Source organism: Oreochromis niloticus, linkage group LG11 (genome assembly GCF_001858045.2).
Source record: "Oreochromis niloticus isolate F11D_XX linkage group LG11, O_niloticus_UMD_NMBU, whole genome shotgun sequence".
Taxonomy (NCBI): Eukaryota; Metazoa; Chordata; class Actinopteri; order Cichliformes; family Cichlidae; genus Oreochromis; species Oreochromis niloticus.
The window spans coordinates 17,544,567-17,563,440 of record NC_031976.2 but is presented as its reverse complement, the minus strand read 5'-3'; the positions used below and the strand labels follow the sequence as shown (position 1 = coordinate 17,563,440).

Below are 18,874 nucleotides of genomic sequence, written 5' to 3'. Positions count from 1 at the left end.
ATAGTTGTGTTTTGTTTTTTTTGTCATACGTGATCAGTGAACTGTTTTGTCTCCTTATACTTCTCATTGTCACATATGCCAAATCTCCCAAAGCCCAGATGACCACTGGCGCCTGTTGTGAAATCCAATAACTTAAGCCCTCCAAATGTCTCCACTTCCCTGTCATCCTTTATGAGTCATAACATTGAGGGCCAATTTTAGTCACAGTCCAAGCTTAAATGACACTGCTAACAGGGAGAAACGTGGCAACCATATATAACAGTTGGCTTCACTGAACTGCACTAAAAACAAAAAGCATTAACACAGAGGGTACACTAAGTGAAGCAGGCAGTCCATTTATAAAACTGACTCATTAAATCTGATGTATTAGGACTGAAGTGGTTAAAAAAAAAAACTAGTAGGTAGGTAAAATGTATTTATTCAGCACTTTTCACAGGTAAAAATTGTTTCACAATAAAACCAGGAATAAAAATAACATAATAATGAAAAACAATAAAATGAAAACATAAAGCAACAAGTTCATTAAAAGATTGTCTGTATAGAAATGTCTTCAGCTGCTTTTTAAATGAGTCAGTGGATTCTGTACAGCTTAAATACGTTGGAAGAGAATTCCACAACCTCTGTGTCACTGCCTGCAAAGCCCGATCACCATGAGTTTTGAAACTAGTACATGTGACCTACAGCAACCTCTGAACTGAAGACCTAAGTGTTCGGGAAGAAGAACGAGCTTTCAACAGGTCAGAGATATACCGGGGAATTGACTATGTAGAGCTAAAAGTTAAGTTAAAACAAACATTTTAAAGTGAAATCTAAAATTTTACTGGCAGTCAATAAAAATAAGGCAAAATTTGAGCAATATGCAAACTAAATGTATTTTATGATATTTACATTACATTGCTAAAGGTCTAAAAAAACCTCTCATAACTATGGGGAAGAACAGTGGTTTACTGGTAGTACACATGCTCTAGCATGTGTTTAGCACGCCCCTGCTGTCACTGTCCGTCTGGTGTCAACCAACAAGGGTTAATGTCGTCTTTTGAATTTATTTTTGGACAAACCTTCCTTGACAACCGACCTTAGGCATACAGCTCTTAACAGCTTTGATAATTACACATGAATAGTCCGCGTTGGTGCCACTGACCGTGTAAAAAGTCTGCATGCTGTAACTTTGATAATGGCCAATAACAACGTTAATTAACAATAAGCCCGCGACAGCTGTGTCACCCTCAAAATAATAGGCCTACACGTTTATCTGTGACCATGCTGGAACACCCAAGGGTACGCAGTCCAGAACATAACAGAAGCAAGGTGTCCCATGATGAATTCCCAACTTATTATGCAACTCCACTATAAAACACGCAGCACGCAACAAGTCAGTCTCATCCAGGAGCCACGAGGCGAGAGAGGAGAGAGGCACATCACTGCTCACTGAGGCTCAATCAGGACACGCAGAGAACACAAGCGCAGTAACTAGAGCTCTTCTTTCCACTCGTTGCGCAGAGAATTTAAGCAGAGGTAACCGCTCAGTGCTTTATGTCTTGTAGCCTCAGGTGCTGTAGGCTTAACTGCTGTTTAGTCAACTCTTGATTTTTCAAACTTTGTACCCACTAGAAATGGACTTCATCCTGCCACCCACTACACCAGCTGGTGGTATCCCCTGGGAGAAGGTTTTACCACCTCTTATTCCACGGCTCAACGGGACTTATGGACAATATAATTGGTCCCCAAAATTAATCATTCCAGAGACTGATAATTCCAGCTCTGCAGAGGTAGGTCACTTAATTTATTTACATTTTATACTAACATATGTTAGTATAAAATGTCCATGGTTCTCATTTTAACTCATTTTACACTGTGAACCATCTACAACACAGCCTGACCTTAAGTGGGTAAAACCTCCCCTTTCTGTCAATGTAAAGAGGTTTAACCAGCAGATATCCCTGATTTATCTTAGTATAAGAAAAAAAAGAATTTAAACATTACATCTGATAAAGAAATCCTGCTGTAGTAAATGTAAGACATTTGTCATCAAGGCTCTTAAATTGTAAAAATTGAATGTGTAAAATTACAGAAAAAGTCCTGGTTGCTTATTGCACAGACTGTCCTGTAATGGTAACACTTTTTGCTTATTCATAGATTTATTTATTTTTAATACTTTAGTGTAGAAATGAATGGCCATGGGGGAGGTCTTTATCAGGAGTAAAAGCTGTTAAACCTCCAAAAATACAGGTAAAAGTACAAAAAAAAAATGTATCCCCTCCACCTCCTTTTCAAACTAGTTCAGTGGATCAGATTGGAGTCTTTGTCAGGCCAATTCTGGCCCCTGGATACGTTTGCCAACCCCTGGCTTGAAGTAAAAGAAAAAAAAAAGGAGTCCTTTACATTTTTCTGAGCTTTCAGTCAGATCCACATCTTATTAAAAAGCTGTTTTCAGCTTCCTCACACTGAAATACGGTTAAGGATAGCTACTGAGTACAGGCTGCTATAAGGAACTTTATGTCTTGTTTAATCATGCAGAAGTGTTTACTCCTGTTGTTAGGTGACCTGTGATGACAGTGGATTTACAGTTCAAGTTGGTGTGAAACATTTCAACCCAGAGGACCTGATCGTCAAAGTCATAGGAGACTTTGTAGAAGTGCAAGGAAAGCATGAAGAGAGAAAGGTTGGTATGCTGAGGTACATGGATATATATTTTGTTTCTCCATTTTTGTGCTACACACCTCACTTTTCATCTCTTTTATGTTAGGACGGCCCTGGATTTACAACACGGCAGTTTAACCGTCGCTACCGCATTCCAAAGGGAGTGGACACCATGGCTTTAGAGTCGGCGGTCTCTCCAGATGGGATCCTTATCATATCTGCACCTATGCTGCACACTCAGAGCTACACACCTCTTACTTAAATTGCATTAACAGCCAACACTAAAACCTCTGCCATCCTTACCATACACAAAAATAAATCAGCGGAAGTCTGTATGGCCACACTGACAAAAACGGCAATAACTTCAAGCTCCTGCACTCCCAGCAGAACTTGATGTGTGCCAAAACACATATCTGCTCTGTTCCTGGCACGGTTCTAATGTTCCCTGCACTCCAAGGTTTGTATATACTGCTCTGCTAGTACTCAATGTTACATAATGTTTCAAGTAACCACTCTACTTTGTAAATATTCTCTGTTGGCATTTCCAACTCCTGCTTTTTGTGTGCAACTTTTGTACATGCACAGTGTTGTGAATAATAATCCACCGAGACACATCTCCAACCTTTATTGTAGAAAAATGTCCTCAAAAATATAAATTAACTTTATTTCTTTATAAAATAAAAAATAAATAAATGTGACTACAAAAACTGTCTCTTGATGTTCTTCAAGTAACTTGTTGCTCTTCCACGAATTCATTTAAGATGGAGTCCACCTCACTAACAAAACAACAACAACAACAACAAAAAATCATTCTTTTTCTGGCAATCGACTCTGTTAACATGACTGTCAACCGATTCAAAGAGATTTTAAGAATAAATTAATGCTAGAAATATACACAGGAAAGGATTCTAATCATTACAGTAATGGTGATAATCTAATTCCGTTTTACCTGATCTGCTCCTTCACCCATTTTCTCTGTTTGCGAAGAACTTGTAGCAAAGGATCATCTCCAAACTCTTTTTCATCCGAATCTAAAACAAAAAGTTTAATCTGAGTGAGAGGACAGATACTAAAAGCATCTATTTATGCAGCTGTTTACGGGCTAAAGACTGGTGCCTTTTGCCACCATAAGCTTACCTTCGGCCTCTTGGAAAAGCTGTGAAATGACTTCCATAGAGTTCAGTGCATTGCTTGGAGGAATTGGCGATGGTGAAGGTGCAGCGACGGTGAAGGAAGGAGAATCAGATGAAACAGGAATCCTTTTCGGAGAAGAGGAATCCACCGTAGGAAACAGTACCTCTGAAACTACCTGTTAAGGTCAAATGAAAACACCCAAGTTAATGCATATTAATTACCTTGATCACATTGAACCTTATGACCAGTTTGGCATCCAAAAAATATGTGCAGACATGCATAGTGAAGGTAGACCTGTAATTATATTCAATAAAAACTTGTGTGTATTTTATTTAAATATTTAATATATACAGTCTCCTAAAGACCAGATCTGTCAATGGCCTTTACAAATGATTAATTAAGATCTGTAAACAATCATAGATTGCCAAAGTCTGAGAACAAACACACAGCTTTCAGTTTATCAAATATACTGCAGAGAAAAAACCCCCCCAGAAAGCCCAAATATGGACACAGCCTCTGTGGCTTCAAATAAAGAAATAAAATTGCACATTTGCATGTTTACCTGTCCTAATGCATTGTGGATAGGGGATGGTGGTGGTTCGTGATCACCAGCACAGCTTTCACTGGGAAGCTCCTGTCTTCTCTCTGGTTGCTGCTGCTCTTTACATGATGTGACCTTTTTGGGAAGCTTTTGATGTAATGAATTCCTGTTTGTGAAGCATAAATCCCACAAAATGTTAACGGTATATATCAAACACATATTTTTATCACCAAGACTTTTAAACAGTGCCCATGTTTCAATAATTCACCTTGCTGATTTCTTATGCTGTCTGGCGAGCACTGCTTCCTCCTTCCCATTTACCTCTGATTGCTTCGTCCCCGTTTTCTTTTTCTTGTTCTTCTCAGACATTTTTTGGTGATCAGGCCACTCTCTCTCAGATGGCGTGGGTGGAGTGAGTGACATGCGTTCACAAAGAGTTAATTCTCCAAGGCTTTCAGGGACTTGGGTCTTTTTGTGAAGAACTTTGGTTTGTGACTCGTCTAACCTTTGTGAAATGCTCTGGTGCACTTTGGCATGAGATGACTGGATGGGACATGGCAAGACGTCACAGAGAAAATGCATGTGGGAAGGAACGTGGGCAATGCTCTGCGGCTGAGGGACTGAACCAGAAACATTGATGGTGGGGAATAGTGAAGGACCTGGAGCTGGGGGACAGAACCTCTGGGCCTCTGTGGTTTCTGGCTGGGCAGCAGTGATGTGTGAATGAGTATCTCTTTGTGAGAATTGAGGAGGTTGGGTACCCTGCTGTTCCTGAAGAGCAAATTAATGTTATTCTGTAAATTTGTGCAAAGAATATGGATAATGTAACAAACAGTTTGATTCCAACCTTGTAAGCTTGTTCACTAATGGAGGGATAGCTTAACCTCGTTGCCTGCCAACTAAATGCATGAGGACTGGAGGCTTGCACAGACAGGGGCCTCTCTCTGGCTTGCTCCATTTTCCTCCTTAAACGCCACTGGAACAATATGTCTTCCTCTGGACGGGTAGGAGGCACCAAAGAAGGCATGACAGATTTTTGGAAGGACACACCATGAGCTGAGTCTGAGCTGGCCTTTGCTGTAAATGTTAACACACTGTTTAAAACACAGCAGCACGCAAAATAGAATCTGTCTATAAATAACAAAAGGTATTCTAGTCCACACTCTTTCCCTACCAGTAGTATTTTTGAATAAACTGGGAATCAAAGGTTGCTTCACTGGCTCATCTATACTGATGGGATAGGAGAAATCTGAGCATCCCAGCCCCTCTGAGCTGACAGGGACAGATCCATCACTCACAGAACATTCACTGTTAGAAAAAAAAAAAAAAAGTTAATACAACTCAAGCCATTTATCTTTAATATTGCTCAACGGTCTTCATACCCCCTCAGAAGAAGTCTGCTGGCCTTTTCTTGAAGGTGCAGGATCTCCCTGTCATCAAATTCACCCTGGGATGTGTCGGACAAAAGCTGGGAAACAAAAAACACGTTTTTTCATATAAAGACTTGCAATACTGTGTAAATAAATCCTCCCAAATAAATAAATAAATAAAAGGATTTTAATTAAAAGGGTGATGCATTTGTTCTTAGCAGGCTGAACAACGTGTCAAATCTGGTTGCATAAACGGCGACTTCCCAGGCATTTAATAAACACATAGACCTCCAAATGGAGTGTGGTGCTGAAATGGAAATGTTTATATGCAAACTTAGTCGGAATAAAGTGTTGCTTCTGCAAACAATCAGAATCCCAGGCACTTTGGACATGCGTGGTGTAAATCAAGGGACAATGTAAACCCCATAATCCACTGTGACATCATACACAAACAATAAAAACTGAATAATTGGTGGTGCCTTTTCCCCCTATCTTATGGATCTGTTATTTTTTCAAGAAACAGAAGCACATTTGCTATAAAAAAATTGATAAATTATGGCTTATTTCTTCTTAGCTTATAAATACAACTTACACTATTGGATCCTCTGTAGGGAGAAAGGGATCTGTTACGGTCACGCTGTGCAGATGGATCATAAAGAGCAGGATCCTGGTCCTCTTTCAGAAGTTGGATAACATCTTTTCAGAGAAATGAAGTACACAGAAAGATTTGATAGAATTAAGCAGCTGGTAATGGGGAATAAAATACACCAATGACTGTAAATAAAGTGTACCTTCGTCTGTTGTTTTAGTTGGTGTTGAACTGCTGGGTGATGAATGTGACATCCACCAAAAAGGAGCCTGCTCTTCTCCACTGGCAGAAGCCACCTGATGGCGCTCCTCTCGACTCTGTGGGCGACCATGGCGAAAACGCTCTACGTATCTGGCAAAGCAAAGGTCAGATTTGGTTACAAGAAGTCACGTGCAAAATGAAATAAAAATAATCAGGGTCACTATGACATTGTCATATTTAATCATGAAAAATTGTCCCGTTGTCATTTTGAAACTATTTTTTTAGTTCTGTTTAAGAAAATTACATAAGGCATTAAGACATACTTTGCCAGCACAGAATCCTCCTGGCCTCCTTGAACTTGGGAAACACTGGATTTCCCCATTTTTCCAGACTGTTTGGGTTCGTCCATGTCAGATGAGGCAGTATTTCTATCAGGAGAGAATCCAACGACAGTGGAGGCCTGGGACTCTTTAAGAACAGGTTGTCCATCAATGGAGGAAAAACGGTCATGCTTCTTAGACAGCTGCTGGCTCTCTCGGTTTAGATTATGTAACTTTGTTCTGGATCGCTGGTTTAAACGTACAGGACTTAGTGTCTGCAAGAAGAACAGAAAAGGGATATATATATATCACAATGAGAATCTGTTTTTCTTGCAGTATATTAAGTGTTTTTGACAATAAAACATACAGTTTTTTTCTCTTTCTTTGAGAGGGGTTGTTTGCTGGATGGGTGGTAGTGTGCCGTCCTCACTTTGGGTGCTGCTGGGAAGGGATTCTGCTTTGTGAACACAGGTCCACTGTAAGAAGAACACATATTACTAACTATAACTTCTTCTGTTTAGGGTGCTACAAAATGTGTCATTAGATCCTCACCTGGAATTCATAGCAACCTTTGGAGGTGACCGATGAGACATCAACGACCACAAGAAAGCACACACAGTCCTTGTTTCAACGTGGGCTTGGTTTACCTCGTGCACCCCAAATCATATCAGGACTGACGTGTTAATCTGAGTGGGTTACTTAGCTAACAAAAAGACGATGGCCCCATTACTAAACTCTTCCGAGTTTACTTGTCTACACACAAAGTTACTTCAAATGCCAGAAATTCCCTTTCAGAATATAAATTACGCTTCTCCGTTAGGCTCTATGAACATCTATTTATCATTCCAATTTAACGTTCTGACTAAAAACATAGTAACTTCGCGTTTATTTTACAAACCCAGTACATTCTCGATGAAAGTGGAAGAGAGCTTTTGTTGTGTATGCCGAACGTTATTTACTACACGACATACAGCCAATAGGGAACGAATTAAAAATGATTGATATAACATTTGACCAATCATATAGGCGGCCCTGTTTGCACAGGCACCAATCAGCTAATAGGAAATTGGCAGCGCGCGGAAGAGGAAAGTCTAGTAAGGTTATGCGTTTGTCAAAAATAAGCTAAGTTAGCAACAGTAGTTTGGCCATTACCCTGCAAAGCTTGGTATAAATCATAAACGACTGCTGTGCTGTATCTTTCTATTAACTATATGGAAGTCGATAGGGATAAATGTTATTTGCTTAATGGTTTGAATAGCGTTATATAGCTTAACTGTTAACCAGTGGTTACAGCTAACTGGTTGTAAACGGTACCCACAGCTAGCTTGGCTAACGGCGCCGTTAGCAAGGAATCAAACATAATTTATTGTAAATCTAAAGAACCGAAACAGCAACCGTGTGGTTTTACAAGTCCGTCAGTTCCCACGGGGTGTCTATAGAAAGGCGGACACAATGCAACACGTCAAGATCAAGACTGAAAGGCCAGGTAACAGCAGCTCTCAATATTTCCTGAAGCCTTGTGTTTTCAGCTTTTCCAAATTTTGTGTGGTACAAATTCTTGTTTTGGATTGTTTTGGAGTACATTCGCCTGTAAGTTTGAGTGGTTCGGATTATACAGGATTCTTAAAAGCTAAGTAATACAGGGGGCGAGTGTCACCCAAAGTGAGTATTGTTGTTGTCATTAATTATTTCGTTATTACTTCTGCAGACTTAGACGGGGCTGGTGCGCGCAGCAAATTAGATGCTGTCTTAAAGGGACTGGTAGAGAAGAGCGAAAATGAAAGGTTAGCAAAATTAATTGTTGTGCATATAATTATTATAGAATCGAGTTATTCTTAATAACAAAACTAATATAAACATGTTTTCAGCAGGGAACAAAATGAAGGTGATCCGGGAAAATTGTCAGCCGACTCTTTGAACAAGTATGGACCAGTGATTTTGGTTTTATTTAGTTTTTAATGATCTGTTAATAGAATATTTTACAATTGGGTGCGCTGATTCAATGATTTTACTTCAACATTTATTTTTTAATTGCAATTTATGCATATTCCACCATTCTCTTTAGGGATTTATCACCGACATCTGCTGGAAAAAGGCAAGTATTTATGTTTTAGTTAAACTTGACTTGTCAGTAACTTTTTTGTAATTACTAAGTAAGTAAAATTTTATTTATATAGCACCTTCCAATACAAAGATCACAAAGTGCTTCACAAAGAAATACCAAGGCATTTAAAACAGGGCATATTTAGACTTTTTTATCATTTTGTCTGGAAATAAAAAATATAATTTTACTTGAATTGTATGAGAAATTAGTTTGAATCTCTTTTAAGCTCCAAAAATTTATTACTTTAAAAAATCTATTTGTTGCAGACCGTCGGCTCGATTTCCACAGCACCGGAGAAAGAAGCGAAAAGAGATGGATGAGAGCATTCCAGAAAGCAATCAGCATAAACAAAGTAAATTAATGAAAATAATGAAAAATGATTGGAATTTGTCTTTGATGTGCCTTGGTTACTGTGTAACCATCTTGTCTGTTGCACTTGTGACCATTTTCTTACCTTTAATTTATTTTTCTCTTGTTCTCCTTTTAATAGATGCCTACGTTATCAAGTTGTTTGACCGCAGTGTGGATCTGGCTCAGTTCAACACCGCCACCCCACTGTATCCTATCTGCCGTGCATGGATGAGGAATAATCCTTCCGTTCGAGAACCAGCTGCTTCCCCCAGCTCCCCACAGAGCATGGTAGAGGAAGAGGTAGGATCATAAATGGATTAGATGCTGGAGATTTTATTCAAATGTACAACCAACAAATGTACAAAAAAACACAGAGGCACATTGATTTAAAGTTATACTTCACTCATGCATCTACAGTAAGTTAAAATGAGGTCTTTTACATTTTGCTAATGTGGAACTTTGCAGGGTAGAGTGTAAGGGCCCTTTCACATAGGATGTGGGACGCGCAGCCCTGCGCTCTGAAACCCGTTCATTTCTATTGCTTGCGCCACACAATAACGTTGTACTGCTGTGCCAACCAAAGCGCTGAGCAAAGCACAGCCCAAGCGTGCCAGCGAGGAGTACTCGTGCATGCACTGCGTGTTGTGACTTACCTTCACGTGACCAATAGAAACAATGCCTACAGCTGCTCTAAGTTTAACCAAATGATTAAGGAAAACATTCTGTGTGTATCTGAGTTTGATGAACTTTTTGACACAGGTTTATGTGCATATATAGGGATCTCCAGAGCCTTTGAGTAAGTCTTTCATTTCAGCGACTTTGGGGACCTCAAGAGAAAAGCAGTGTTGAGGAAATGACACACTCTTGACTAGTAGGATAGTTACAGGTTTCTTCTTTATGAATGAACAATACATTTAAAAAAAAATTTAATTAAACATCTTGCAGACGATATGATTCAGAGACATACATGTTTTTTAATGTAAAGGAGCAGACGCATCTAGTATATGTAGAGCGGCCGCAAAAAATGACGCACAAGCAGAGCGGCCAGTGCAACACAAATTTGGGGTCCTTCGCTCTAATTAGCGGTTAGCGCAGGTCATGCCCCATCTCATGTTAAAGGGCCTTAACTCTTTTGCAATCTCATAATTTGATCATTTCCTGATTCAATCAATTGTTGTTTCACAAGGTCTAATGTAATTAATTAAATGTAATTAAATTAATTGTTAATTTCATTGCAGTACACTGTGTGCCAAACTATTGTCTTCTTTTGTTTGCCTAAGTGCAAATGTAACTGACTGTTACATTTGCATGTTTTAATCAAGGTTATCTGAATAAGATATAATGAAACTGTTTTTAATGGATGATCCCTACAGTGACGATATTTTTGAGTTGTTTGTTTGTGAGGTGCACTATCTGATTGTGTACTCGTACTTTTGTTTTAGTAAGTGCCCCCCAAAAACAAAATGGCATGTTATGGCATCACTAAGTATTGTTGTTGGAAATAAGCGTTTAGCAGTAATCTTTTTTTTTTTTTTTTTTTTTTTCTCCCTAGGTTACGGACACAATCAACGGTAAAGGTCAGAATGTGTACCGACTTCCTCCTCCGACTGCCTGTCCAGTCAACTCCTCTGGTGAACCCATCAATCTCAGGATCCCACCTACTGAAAAACCAACTGTTACCAAGGTTCTTGTATAATATGCCTTTCATCAAAGTTATTGTGGCATTGTGATTGTTTAATTTTACAGATCTGTTCATACATGAAGGTCTTCAGGTAATAAGACAAAGCCATGAATTTAACTACCTCTCTTTTCACAGTTGACAGATGTTGCTGTATCAGGTTCTCTCATATGTGACCACATGGAACGTTGGAAAAAGATAAGGCAAAAGTATGTTTTTCTTGAAAAGTCATTTATGACATAAAATAATATGTTCTTGGTTTGAAATGATTTAGTCACACTCTTATTGAGCTGCACACTGTAAACATCTAACTTTGTTTAAGGCTTCACCTCTGGACATACTTATTCAGATGTTGTCAATTTCACCAACTCTTTAGGGAGAAAGGGGTGTAACATTAATGACCAGGTACAAATGAGTGAAGTCAAATCTTTTAATGTATAATGAAAAGTTTTTACAGTGTGATTTACCACAAGAGGACAGCGACAGGCTGAATAGAGCTAACAAAGAAATGAATAAATGAGGCTATGAGCTGTTTTGACTAACTGGTGAAATCCAAATTATAAGATGGCTGTAATACGTTTCAAATAATAAATTAATATTTAATTGTCTAAACATAAACATAAATAGCATTTTAAAAAAAACCCCAAACTATTTTTTTCCCTTTAATGTCAAGGTGTCAGCTCAGCATAGCGCTGTGTGTGGTACTGCGGTACAACCAAGGTGCCCGTGAAGTAAAACTGCTGTCATCTTGGTAAATGTATTTACCCTTCACAAAAACAATATTTGTCAATAACAGACGGTGTAGTTATTCTATGCATTTTTTTAATATAGAGGATTATAAGTATTCCTGAAAGACACCTATATGTTATCTGATCAGATTTGGGCTCCAACAGGTGGATTTGTGAAGTTAGTCATTGCATCTTTCACAGTTTGATTTCACAGCTTGTGCAAAGCCAGCCAGTCAGGGTGTTCAGTGACTCTAGAAAGTCAAAAGAAAGAAAGAAAACATAAAACAAAGGCACAGGTTTTATAATAAACTGAGCTACGAATATTGAAATGTAAAAATATGACCTTCAATAATGCTCACAATTAAACATCATCTGTTTACTCTGTTCAGTGTCTTTGGTGATTGATGAGCCGTCGTCTTGTGGGTATGAAGTAATCTTTGTCATGGGACCCAAAATATAACTTTGCAAAGTTTGATCCTCCATGAGTGCCACCTGCTGTTTAATAACTTTATTGAATTAAGAAGGAAGACTACACACTAAAATTTAGTATGTGCCTGTTTCATTTGGAAACAGCTGGACAAAAGGAGCAATCACAGTTGACCAGTTATGGGAAAAATTACTTTAAAAGGCTGGCTCATAAGAATTGAACTTTTAGCCCACCTCTGAACTACCGTTCCTCCTCCTTCTAATATTTTTATTGCTGGATGAAAACTGTGTATGACTTTTCAGTTAGAAATGTTCAAAATCAGATTTAGTTATGTAGCAAGCATCATGTATGAAAGTTTTTATGAATCTTTTAAGAAGGAAAATAACATAATTTCAGTTTATTTCAATGAAAAGGTAAAATGTGCACAATTGAACTATTTCTTTTTTCTTTTCTTTTTTTTCATAGATGGAAGGAGTGCTCCAACAAGAATCAATTAAGATACAGTGAGAGCATAAAGGTCCTTAAGGAAATGAAGGAGCTCTATGATCACTGACTGGCTACTCTGTAACTCTCCAGTACAGAGAGGACTTGGTTGGAAAGAAGCAATGTCTTTGCAGTCAGTGCTTGAATACACCTGTTTCTACACAGTCTGACTCATAGAAAATCGTTTACATGAGCTTGAGCCTTAAAAGACCACATATCATCTGTGGCTTCATTTTGTTGTGTGACAGTTTCTTCTTCTTTTTTTCTATTCATAAAAATCTAGTGTATATGTTGAAATAACAGTTTCATCAGTAGTATTTTCCAGACACAATGACTTGTAAAATCTCAAGATTAATGAAATGTGTATTAAAGTGCTTTAATTTAAATCTCTTCCACTTTTAGTTTTACTTCTTTAATCTTGGCGTGTGTTAACGAGCAGCCTACAGGTAATGAGGTATATATCATGACAGTTCTTTCATTTGTATAGTTATTGATGACGTACCAATACCTGCTTATGTCTTAACATTTGCATGTCATTTTGTATAGAGTAAAATACAGGACTGTGCAAAATTCTTGAGCCGCTTTTCATAACTTTATATTTTGGACTCTCTTAGGCAAGCTTTCTTGTCATTTCTTTAAGTAGTCTCCAGGTGTAGTTCTCCAGGCTTCTTGAAGAACATTCAAAGCTCTACTTGGGATGTTAGCTGTCTTTTTCGTCAGTTCTCTGTCAAGATGATCCCACTTTGCTTCAGTATTGCTGAGATCTGAGTTCTGGTGAGGCCAATTCCTGAGTTATAATGTTTAACAGGTTTTTTTTTTTCTATCCAGGTATGCTTTTACTGTTACCTTTATCATGCTGAAAAATAAAGCTATGGGAATTGGATGCTTTCCAGGTGATATTACAAGGTGGATCAAAATGTCATGGCACTTTTCTGCGTTCATGTTTCAGTTTTGACAAGATCGTCACCGCTACTGGTGGTAATGCAGCACCAATCCATGGTGGGGCCTCCACTGTGTTTTCTATGCTGAGTGGCTAGAAACACTGTTGTGACTCTATAGGCCCCCTCCATTATCCCTGCTTCCCTTCCACAAGGACTGCTTCTGACAGCTACCCTTACACTGAGACCATTTCTGATGAAGTTTCAGTGAACAGTAGATTGATCAACTGAAGGCTCCAATACATCTCTCAGGTCCTGTGTCAGGTCTTTGTGTGATGTTTTCCACCAGTTTTTTAAAGACATGACTGTTCATCTTCTGCAAATAGCCTTTTTTACACCTGCCAATTCTTTATTTTACTTTTAAGAACAAATAATATCACATCTATAGTTCAGAATATTTTAGTTCAGAATATCTTGCCTACTTGGCCTACTTGGAATATCTTGCCAGCTACAATTCTTCTAAAAGACTTTGGCACTCACAAGCACAATTACAGGGACACCTGAGAGGGGTGAATGGGAGGAATAGCATGTTTGTTCTGAATCAGAGTGGTGCTTTATTATTATGTGTTAAGCAGGTTAACCAGGTTCAAGCACAAGGTTGCTTATAAGTGTGCTTGGTGTCAGTGCCCCTTTAGGCCAAAGGTCAGTGATTGACTTTATAGTTCTGTCATCTGAGGCCTTGTCTTGTGGATACTCAGGTAATGTGATTAGTAATGGTGAACTGGATTACCTGATGGTGAAGGCTGTCTGGGCAGACCTGGAAAACCTAAATGGGATAATTTAGGAGTGTCTGGCAGATGCCCCGTTCCATATGGTCTTTCACTCCATGTTTAAGACCTCCATTGCAGAGCCAGGGAGCAGAGGTTGTGTTTATAAAGTTATTGGTGCCTGTTGTGGTGGCAACCTAAGGATGAGATGGACTGCTGGGTACTAGTGGTTTACACCAGTCAGGGTAAAGAAGGAGGATTTCTAGGCCTGGTTGGCCCTTGGATCTTCTGAAGCAGCAGATGGGTATTGAAGGACCAAAAGGGCTGTGGTCTCTGCAGTAACAGAAGTAAAATCTTGTGTGAGTAGGCCAGGAGGACTTTCAGCAAGGAGATCTGAATCTCAAGGAGATTCTGACAAACTGCTGGGTGAATACCACAAGAAAAAAAGGTTTTATTCAGGTCATGTATGGTCAGGAAGGACAGTTGCTGAAAAAGACTGTGGAAAGATAACTTTGAGGAACTCCAATTCCCCAAAAAATATCCTCTGTGGAGGAGGCAGAGGTTGCTGAGTAATTGAGAAGCTTTCCAGTTGCAAGGTGCAAGGTTTGGATTGAGAATCATCTTGAGATGCTAAAGGGTCTGGGCATTGTCGGTTCTCTTGCTTGATACATGTCTTTAATATAGTTGGGAGGGATCTTTGGATCTTGAATTGTGCTTGTGGAGTGGCCGACCAAAAAAGATGGTGTGTTCTAAACATTAGAGTATCACACTGCTTATTTTTCCCAGAGGAGTTCCAGATGAGGAGGGTGTCTGTTTTGGGGACCTGAGAAAAACATTCCTGCTTTTTGCAGATGATGCTTTTCTGCTGGCTTCGTCAGAGTCAGCCCCCCTAAGTCTGAGGCCATGGTTCTCTGCTGGAAAACAGTGGAGTGCTCCTTCTGGGTTGTGGGAGATGGGCTGCCCTAAGTAAGGGAAGTTAAAGTATCATGGGATATTACTAACAAGTTATTAGAAAGTTAAGGGTGAGGAGGATTGACAGATTTTTTTTTTCCGCCTTAAGCAGTCCCTGTACATTCTAACCAGGTCTGGATGGGTACAAAGAAACGTGAAGGTTTACCTAAAGTTATAGAATTTGGTCACAAGGTGGCAGCATTGTAAAATACAGTAGGTGCAAAGTGCACGTTGATCTATTCAGGCCTGGGGCATTTGTCTTACAGTGATAATCAAATTGACCAGCATGTTTTTATTTACAGGGTTAAAAAAGTGCAAAAAGCTCAATAAGTGTTAATAAATCTATTATTACAGTTTAATGGAAAGTGTTGGGGAGTAAGAGAAATCATGTACCAGCATTACATATTTAAAGTAAAAAATATGAGTAACTGTATTCCGCTACAGTTACTGTTTAAAACGATTATAATTAGAATACAGTTACTTTGTTGAAATAAATTGATTACACAGCAGTCTTTTCCTGTTTCATATGTTAGGCTATCCCCTCGCTAATTTTGGTAATTCCACGCTTTGCCAGAAACCCAAACAAACACACAATAAGAGGCTCTAATGTAAGCGTCCTGTTAATGTTGGCGGCATCCGTAACACAATGGACCCAGAGCCAGCACAACAGAGAAAGCAGTGCATGGACAGGAATGCATTTCTTACTTGGAAATTCCGACACAACTTCACATTTAAAGAAGAAAGGGATGGGCGAAATCTGACCATTCAATGCAAACTCTGTTTGCCAGCAACAAAGTTGCTCTCAGGGTCAGAAGACTCCAACCTAAAGAAACATCTGGAAGTAACTTCTTTTTAAAAAAAATAAAATTTGTCTACTGCAACTACTACCTTGTTTTAGTTGTGGTAGCTATCTGGTTATGAGCCACCTCAGTATCTTTGATGTAGTATTGCTGTGTGATTTATTACTATTACTGAAGGTTACTTGCCACTGAGCTAACATTATTAGCTGGCTTTAGCTGAGGTTAGTTCATAATAGACTGCAGACTGTTAGACTTGATGGATAACATTAACAAACTGCTAGCTGCAAATGATCACGTGCAATTCTGAAAGCAGACAAAAAGAAAACATATTACTGATACAGAAATAGTTTTCTATATGAGATCACTGCATGAAGTGCAGCCTTACCTGATGTCCACCCTTCTGTTACTCATTTTATATTAATTATATTAATTAATATGTTACTCATATTATATTATATTATATTATTTAAAAATCTAGTTTGGTATTGGTATGGCGAGTAGCCTTCAGTAATATTAATAAGTCACACGGCAATGGTACATTCATGTAGTTGTAAAAAGCATGACAATGTATTAAGCAATCCAAAATATTCAGGATGCGTTACTCTCATTGAGTAACTTAACAGAATATGTTACAAATGACATTTTGGAGCATGTATTCTGTAATCTATAGTGGAATACATTTTTAAAAGTAACCTTCCCAACACTGGTAATGGATGCTGATACTAATAAACATGGCCTAATAACCTCAAACATGAAAAGGTTATGTACACAAATAGAAAACTTATTAAATGTAATCTTGAAAGTAAAAAAAAATCACATAAAAGTCACATTGTTTTTTTAATCTATAAATTAACAATTACAATCCAAAGCTGCAGCACTTCCACATAGTTTTTCTGGTACTAAGACTGATCAGAGAAGTAGTAACTTTTCTTTCTTACATTGAAGAGAGTACTGTGGGATACTCCCTGCAATAGTAAGAGCAGTTAAAAGTAAATCTGTGCTTTAACATGAAGTAACATATTAACACAGTTCTGTGCATGAGTGTGCTATTTAACTCAGTTTTGATATGCTTAAAAAATAATGTATTTCAGTTTACATTGCCTGATGTTGAAATCTTAGTCAGTGTTCGGTGTCTCCTCTGTGATCACTTTGCTTTCTGTGAAGGATTTCAAATCGGCCGTGTCCGTCCTGTTTGAAGTTGCAGCAGCGTTTGACTTTTGGAAAGTCTTGAACAAGGTTAATGACATGGAGTGAGTGGACATAAATGACATGTGGTCCTCTGCCAGAGCACTCTCAAGTACAAAACATATGGACTGCCGAAACTTCTTCATGAATTCTTCACACATGAAAACATAGAGGATGGGGTTCAGGCAGCTGTTCAGAAAAGCCAGACTCACAGTCAGAGGACCCACGATTCTAACAATGTTCCTGAGATCTGGGTTAGATGTATCTATAAAGTTGAAAACATGGAAGGGCAACCAGCAGATGAAGAATGTAAAAATGATGGCGAAAATGATTCGACAAGATCTCTGTCGCCTTGTTCTCGGCATGCGCATTGCCCGGATGCCAATGGCCACATAAGTCACAAGTATTACCAGGAATGGAATCACAAAGCCCATAAGAAAGCGAAAAGTATATAGACTCCATGATGATTCCTTGCTTGTAAAATTGTAGTGGCAGGAATGACTCCCATTGCTTTCTGAAACAGTGCGAAAAGTGGCATAAGGAGTGCTGCAGACCGCAGCAACAAGCCAGATACCAACACATACAAGCTGAGCTTTGCAGACTGTGCGCTTGTTGTGTGCCCACACCACCACCCAGGTGGACAAATAACGATCCAAACTCATGGCTGTCAGAGTAAAGATGCTGGCAAACATGTTGACTACATTCACAAAGGTGTTGAGCTGGCACATGAATTGTCCAAAAGGCCAGTGGAGACCCTGAGAGAGAGAAATGATTGAGAAAACCAGGAAGGCTGTGAAGAGAAAATCAGCTATGGCCAAGTTGAGAAACCAAACTGTCTCGACTGTTTTCTGCATTTTGAAGCCCGTCACGTAGATAACCAGAGCATTGCCCAGAGTTCCAACTATAAAAATCACACAGTAGATGACAATGGAGGCTGTTTGTATGTGTGTGGAAGCTGCTTCCAGCCCAGAGGATTGATTTGCAGCTGAACTGATGTTACCTAAAACCAAAACAAAAAAAATGTTTAAATCTACGAAATCGTATCACCTTTGACCTGATGAAGTTTAAAAGAAATGCTAATATATGTTTAAATGATCTCACCATTCCCCATGTTCCTTTTAGCTGAGAGAGTCTGTCTTCATTCCACGTTGAACTCGATCTTTTGCTGCTTTTATTTGCTCTTGTTACTCCTCCCCCTCAGACTATGCACCAGAGAACAGAAACACCTTTATGTTTCTCTACCCGAATCATCATTTTCTAATTACACTAAAAAGGTTGGACAAACCTTAAAAGAGTAGCATTTATTACAGTGCATTGTGTCTATGTTACATTTTCATTTAGTAACTCTTTGAGGATTTCAACACGAAATATCAAAACAAATAGAAGCATCAGGTGAAATATCAATGCTGTGTGGAAGGTGGGAAACTTGTAATCATGTGTTTTCATCTTTTACAGGATCCCCATTAGCTGTGCTCTAAAGTAATCCTTCTTGCATGCATGTGCTGCACATTAGTGTGCACATTAATGATAAGTAATAGTTTCGTTTATCCAGTTTTACAGGTAGGACTCACAGATGGATCAGCATGGATCGGCTTGCTGGGACTGTGATGAAAAATTTTTTTGTTTATTCTCACATTTAGATTTAGGGTGTTTGAAATTCACCGCAGAGTTTTGCATATCCTTTATTTGAAGGTCAATATGACATGGTGTAGCATGCTCAGCTATGT

At 38.8% G+C, this 18,874-nt stretch overlaps 4 protein-coding genes across 6 annotated transcripts; 2 read left to right on the top strand and 2 right to left on the bottom strand.

Annotated features, from left to right (window-relative positions):
* The first annotated feature begins 69 nt into the window (after positions 1–69).
* On the top strand, positions 70–3,348 carry hspb6 (heat shock protein, alpha-crystallin-related, b6). The gene is made up of 4 exons (XM_025911492.1): positions 70–1,515; positions 1,612–1,769; positions 2,540–2,662; positions 2,747–3,348. The coding sequence occupies exons 2-4, from the start codon at positions 1,614–1,616 to the stop codon at positions 2,900–2,902; spliced, it is 435 nt and encodes a 144-aa protein (XP_025767277.1). The 5' UTR covers positions 70–1,515; positions 1,612–1,613; the 3' UTR covers positions 2,903–3,348.
* On the bottom strand, positions 3,251–7,742 carry proser3 (proline and serine rich 3). Its single transcript, XM_003454412.4, has 13 exons — positions 7,348–7,742; positions 7,163–7,271; positions 6,799–7,070; positions 6,477–6,625; positions 6,278–6,381; positions 5,698–5,783; positions 5,490–5,623; positions 5,163–5,392; positions 4,584–5,086; positions 4,337–4,481; positions 3,778–3,949; positions 3,590–3,671; positions 3,251–3,416 (listed from the first exon to the last, which is right to left on the bottom strand). The coding sequence occupies exons 1-13, from the start codon at positions 7,386–7,388 to the stop codon at positions 3,365–3,367; spliced, it is 2,079 nt and encodes a 692-aa protein (XP_003454460.3). The 5' UTR covers positions 7,389–7,742; the 3' UTR covers positions 3,251–3,364.
* Positions 7,743–7,868: 126 nt separating this feature from the next.
* lin37 (lin-37 DREAM MuvB core complex component) lies at positions 7,869–13,001 on the top strand. 3 transcript variants are annotated; one of them, XM_019364542.2, is made up of 10 exons: positions 7,879–8,281; positions 8,504–8,579; positions 8,664–8,717; positions 8,861–8,890; positions 9,166–9,251; positions 9,390–9,550; positions 10,803–10,934; positions 11,067–11,137; positions 11,602–11,679; positions 12,549–12,682. In XM_019364542.2, coding segments are annotated over exons 1-10 (723 nt in total). In that variant the 5' UTR covers positions 7,879–8,247; the 3' UTR covers positions 12,550–12,682. The 3 variants fall into 3 exon arrangements, with proteins under 3 accessions (XP_003454459.1, XP_019220087.1, XP_005472564.1); XM_003454411.3 differs by lacking the exon at positions 11,602–11,679 and having other exon boundaries at positions 7,869–8,281; positions 8,667–8,717; positions 12,549–13,001; XM_005472507.3 differs by lacking the exon at positions 11,602–11,679 and having other exon boundaries at positions 12,549–13,001.
* Positions 13,002–15,437: 2,436 nt separating this feature from the next.
* LOC100699330 (chemokine-like receptor 1) lies at positions 15,438–18,352 on the bottom strand. The gene is made up of 2 exons (XM_003454410.5): positions 18,249–18,352; positions 15,438–18,147 (listed from the first exon to the last, which is right to left on the bottom strand). The coding sequence occupies exons 1-2, from the start codon at positions 18,256–18,258 to the stop codon at positions 17,078–17,080; spliced, it is 1,080 nt and encodes a 359-aa protein (XP_003454458.1). The 5' UTR covers positions 18,259–18,352; the 3' UTR covers positions 15,438–17,077.
* Between the last annotated feature and the right edge of the window lie 522 nt (positions 18,353–18,874).

Coding starts and splice junctions, on each gene's coding strand:
- lin37 (XM_005472507.3), top strand. CDS start 8,248: ATGCAACACGTCAAGATCAAGACTGAAAGGCCAG. Junction 8,718..8,860: donor TCAGCCGACTCTTTGAACAA/GTATGGACCAGT, acceptor CATTCTCTTTAG/GGATTTATCACCGACATCTG. Junction 8,891..9,165: donor CCGACATCTGCTGGAAAAAG/GCAAGTATTTAT, acceptor TATTTGTTGCAG/ACCGTCGGCTCGATTTCCAC.
- proser3 (XM_003454412.4), bottom strand. CDS start 7,388: ATGTCTCATCGGTCACCTCCAAAGGTTGCTATGAATTCCAG. Junction 7,071..7,162: donor CAAAGAAAGAGAAAAAAACT/GTATGTTTTATT, acceptor TTCTTCTTGCAG/ACACTAAGTCCTGTACGTTT. Junction 5,393..5,489: donor TTTATTCAAAAATACTACTG/GTAGGGAAAGAG, acceptor TAACATTTACAG/CAAAGGCCAGCTCAGACTCA.
- hspb6 (XM_025911492.1), top strand. CDS start 1,614: ATGGACTTCATCCTGCCACCCACTACACCAGCTGGTGGTATCCCCTGG. Junction 1,770..2,539: donor ATAATTCCAGCTCTGCAGAG/GTAGGTCACTTA, acceptor TCCTGTTGTTAG/GTGACCTGTGATGACAGTGG. Junction 2,663..2,746: donor GAAAGCATGAAGAGAGAAAG/GTTGGTATGCTG, acceptor CTTTTATGTTAG/GACGGCCCTGGATTTACAAC.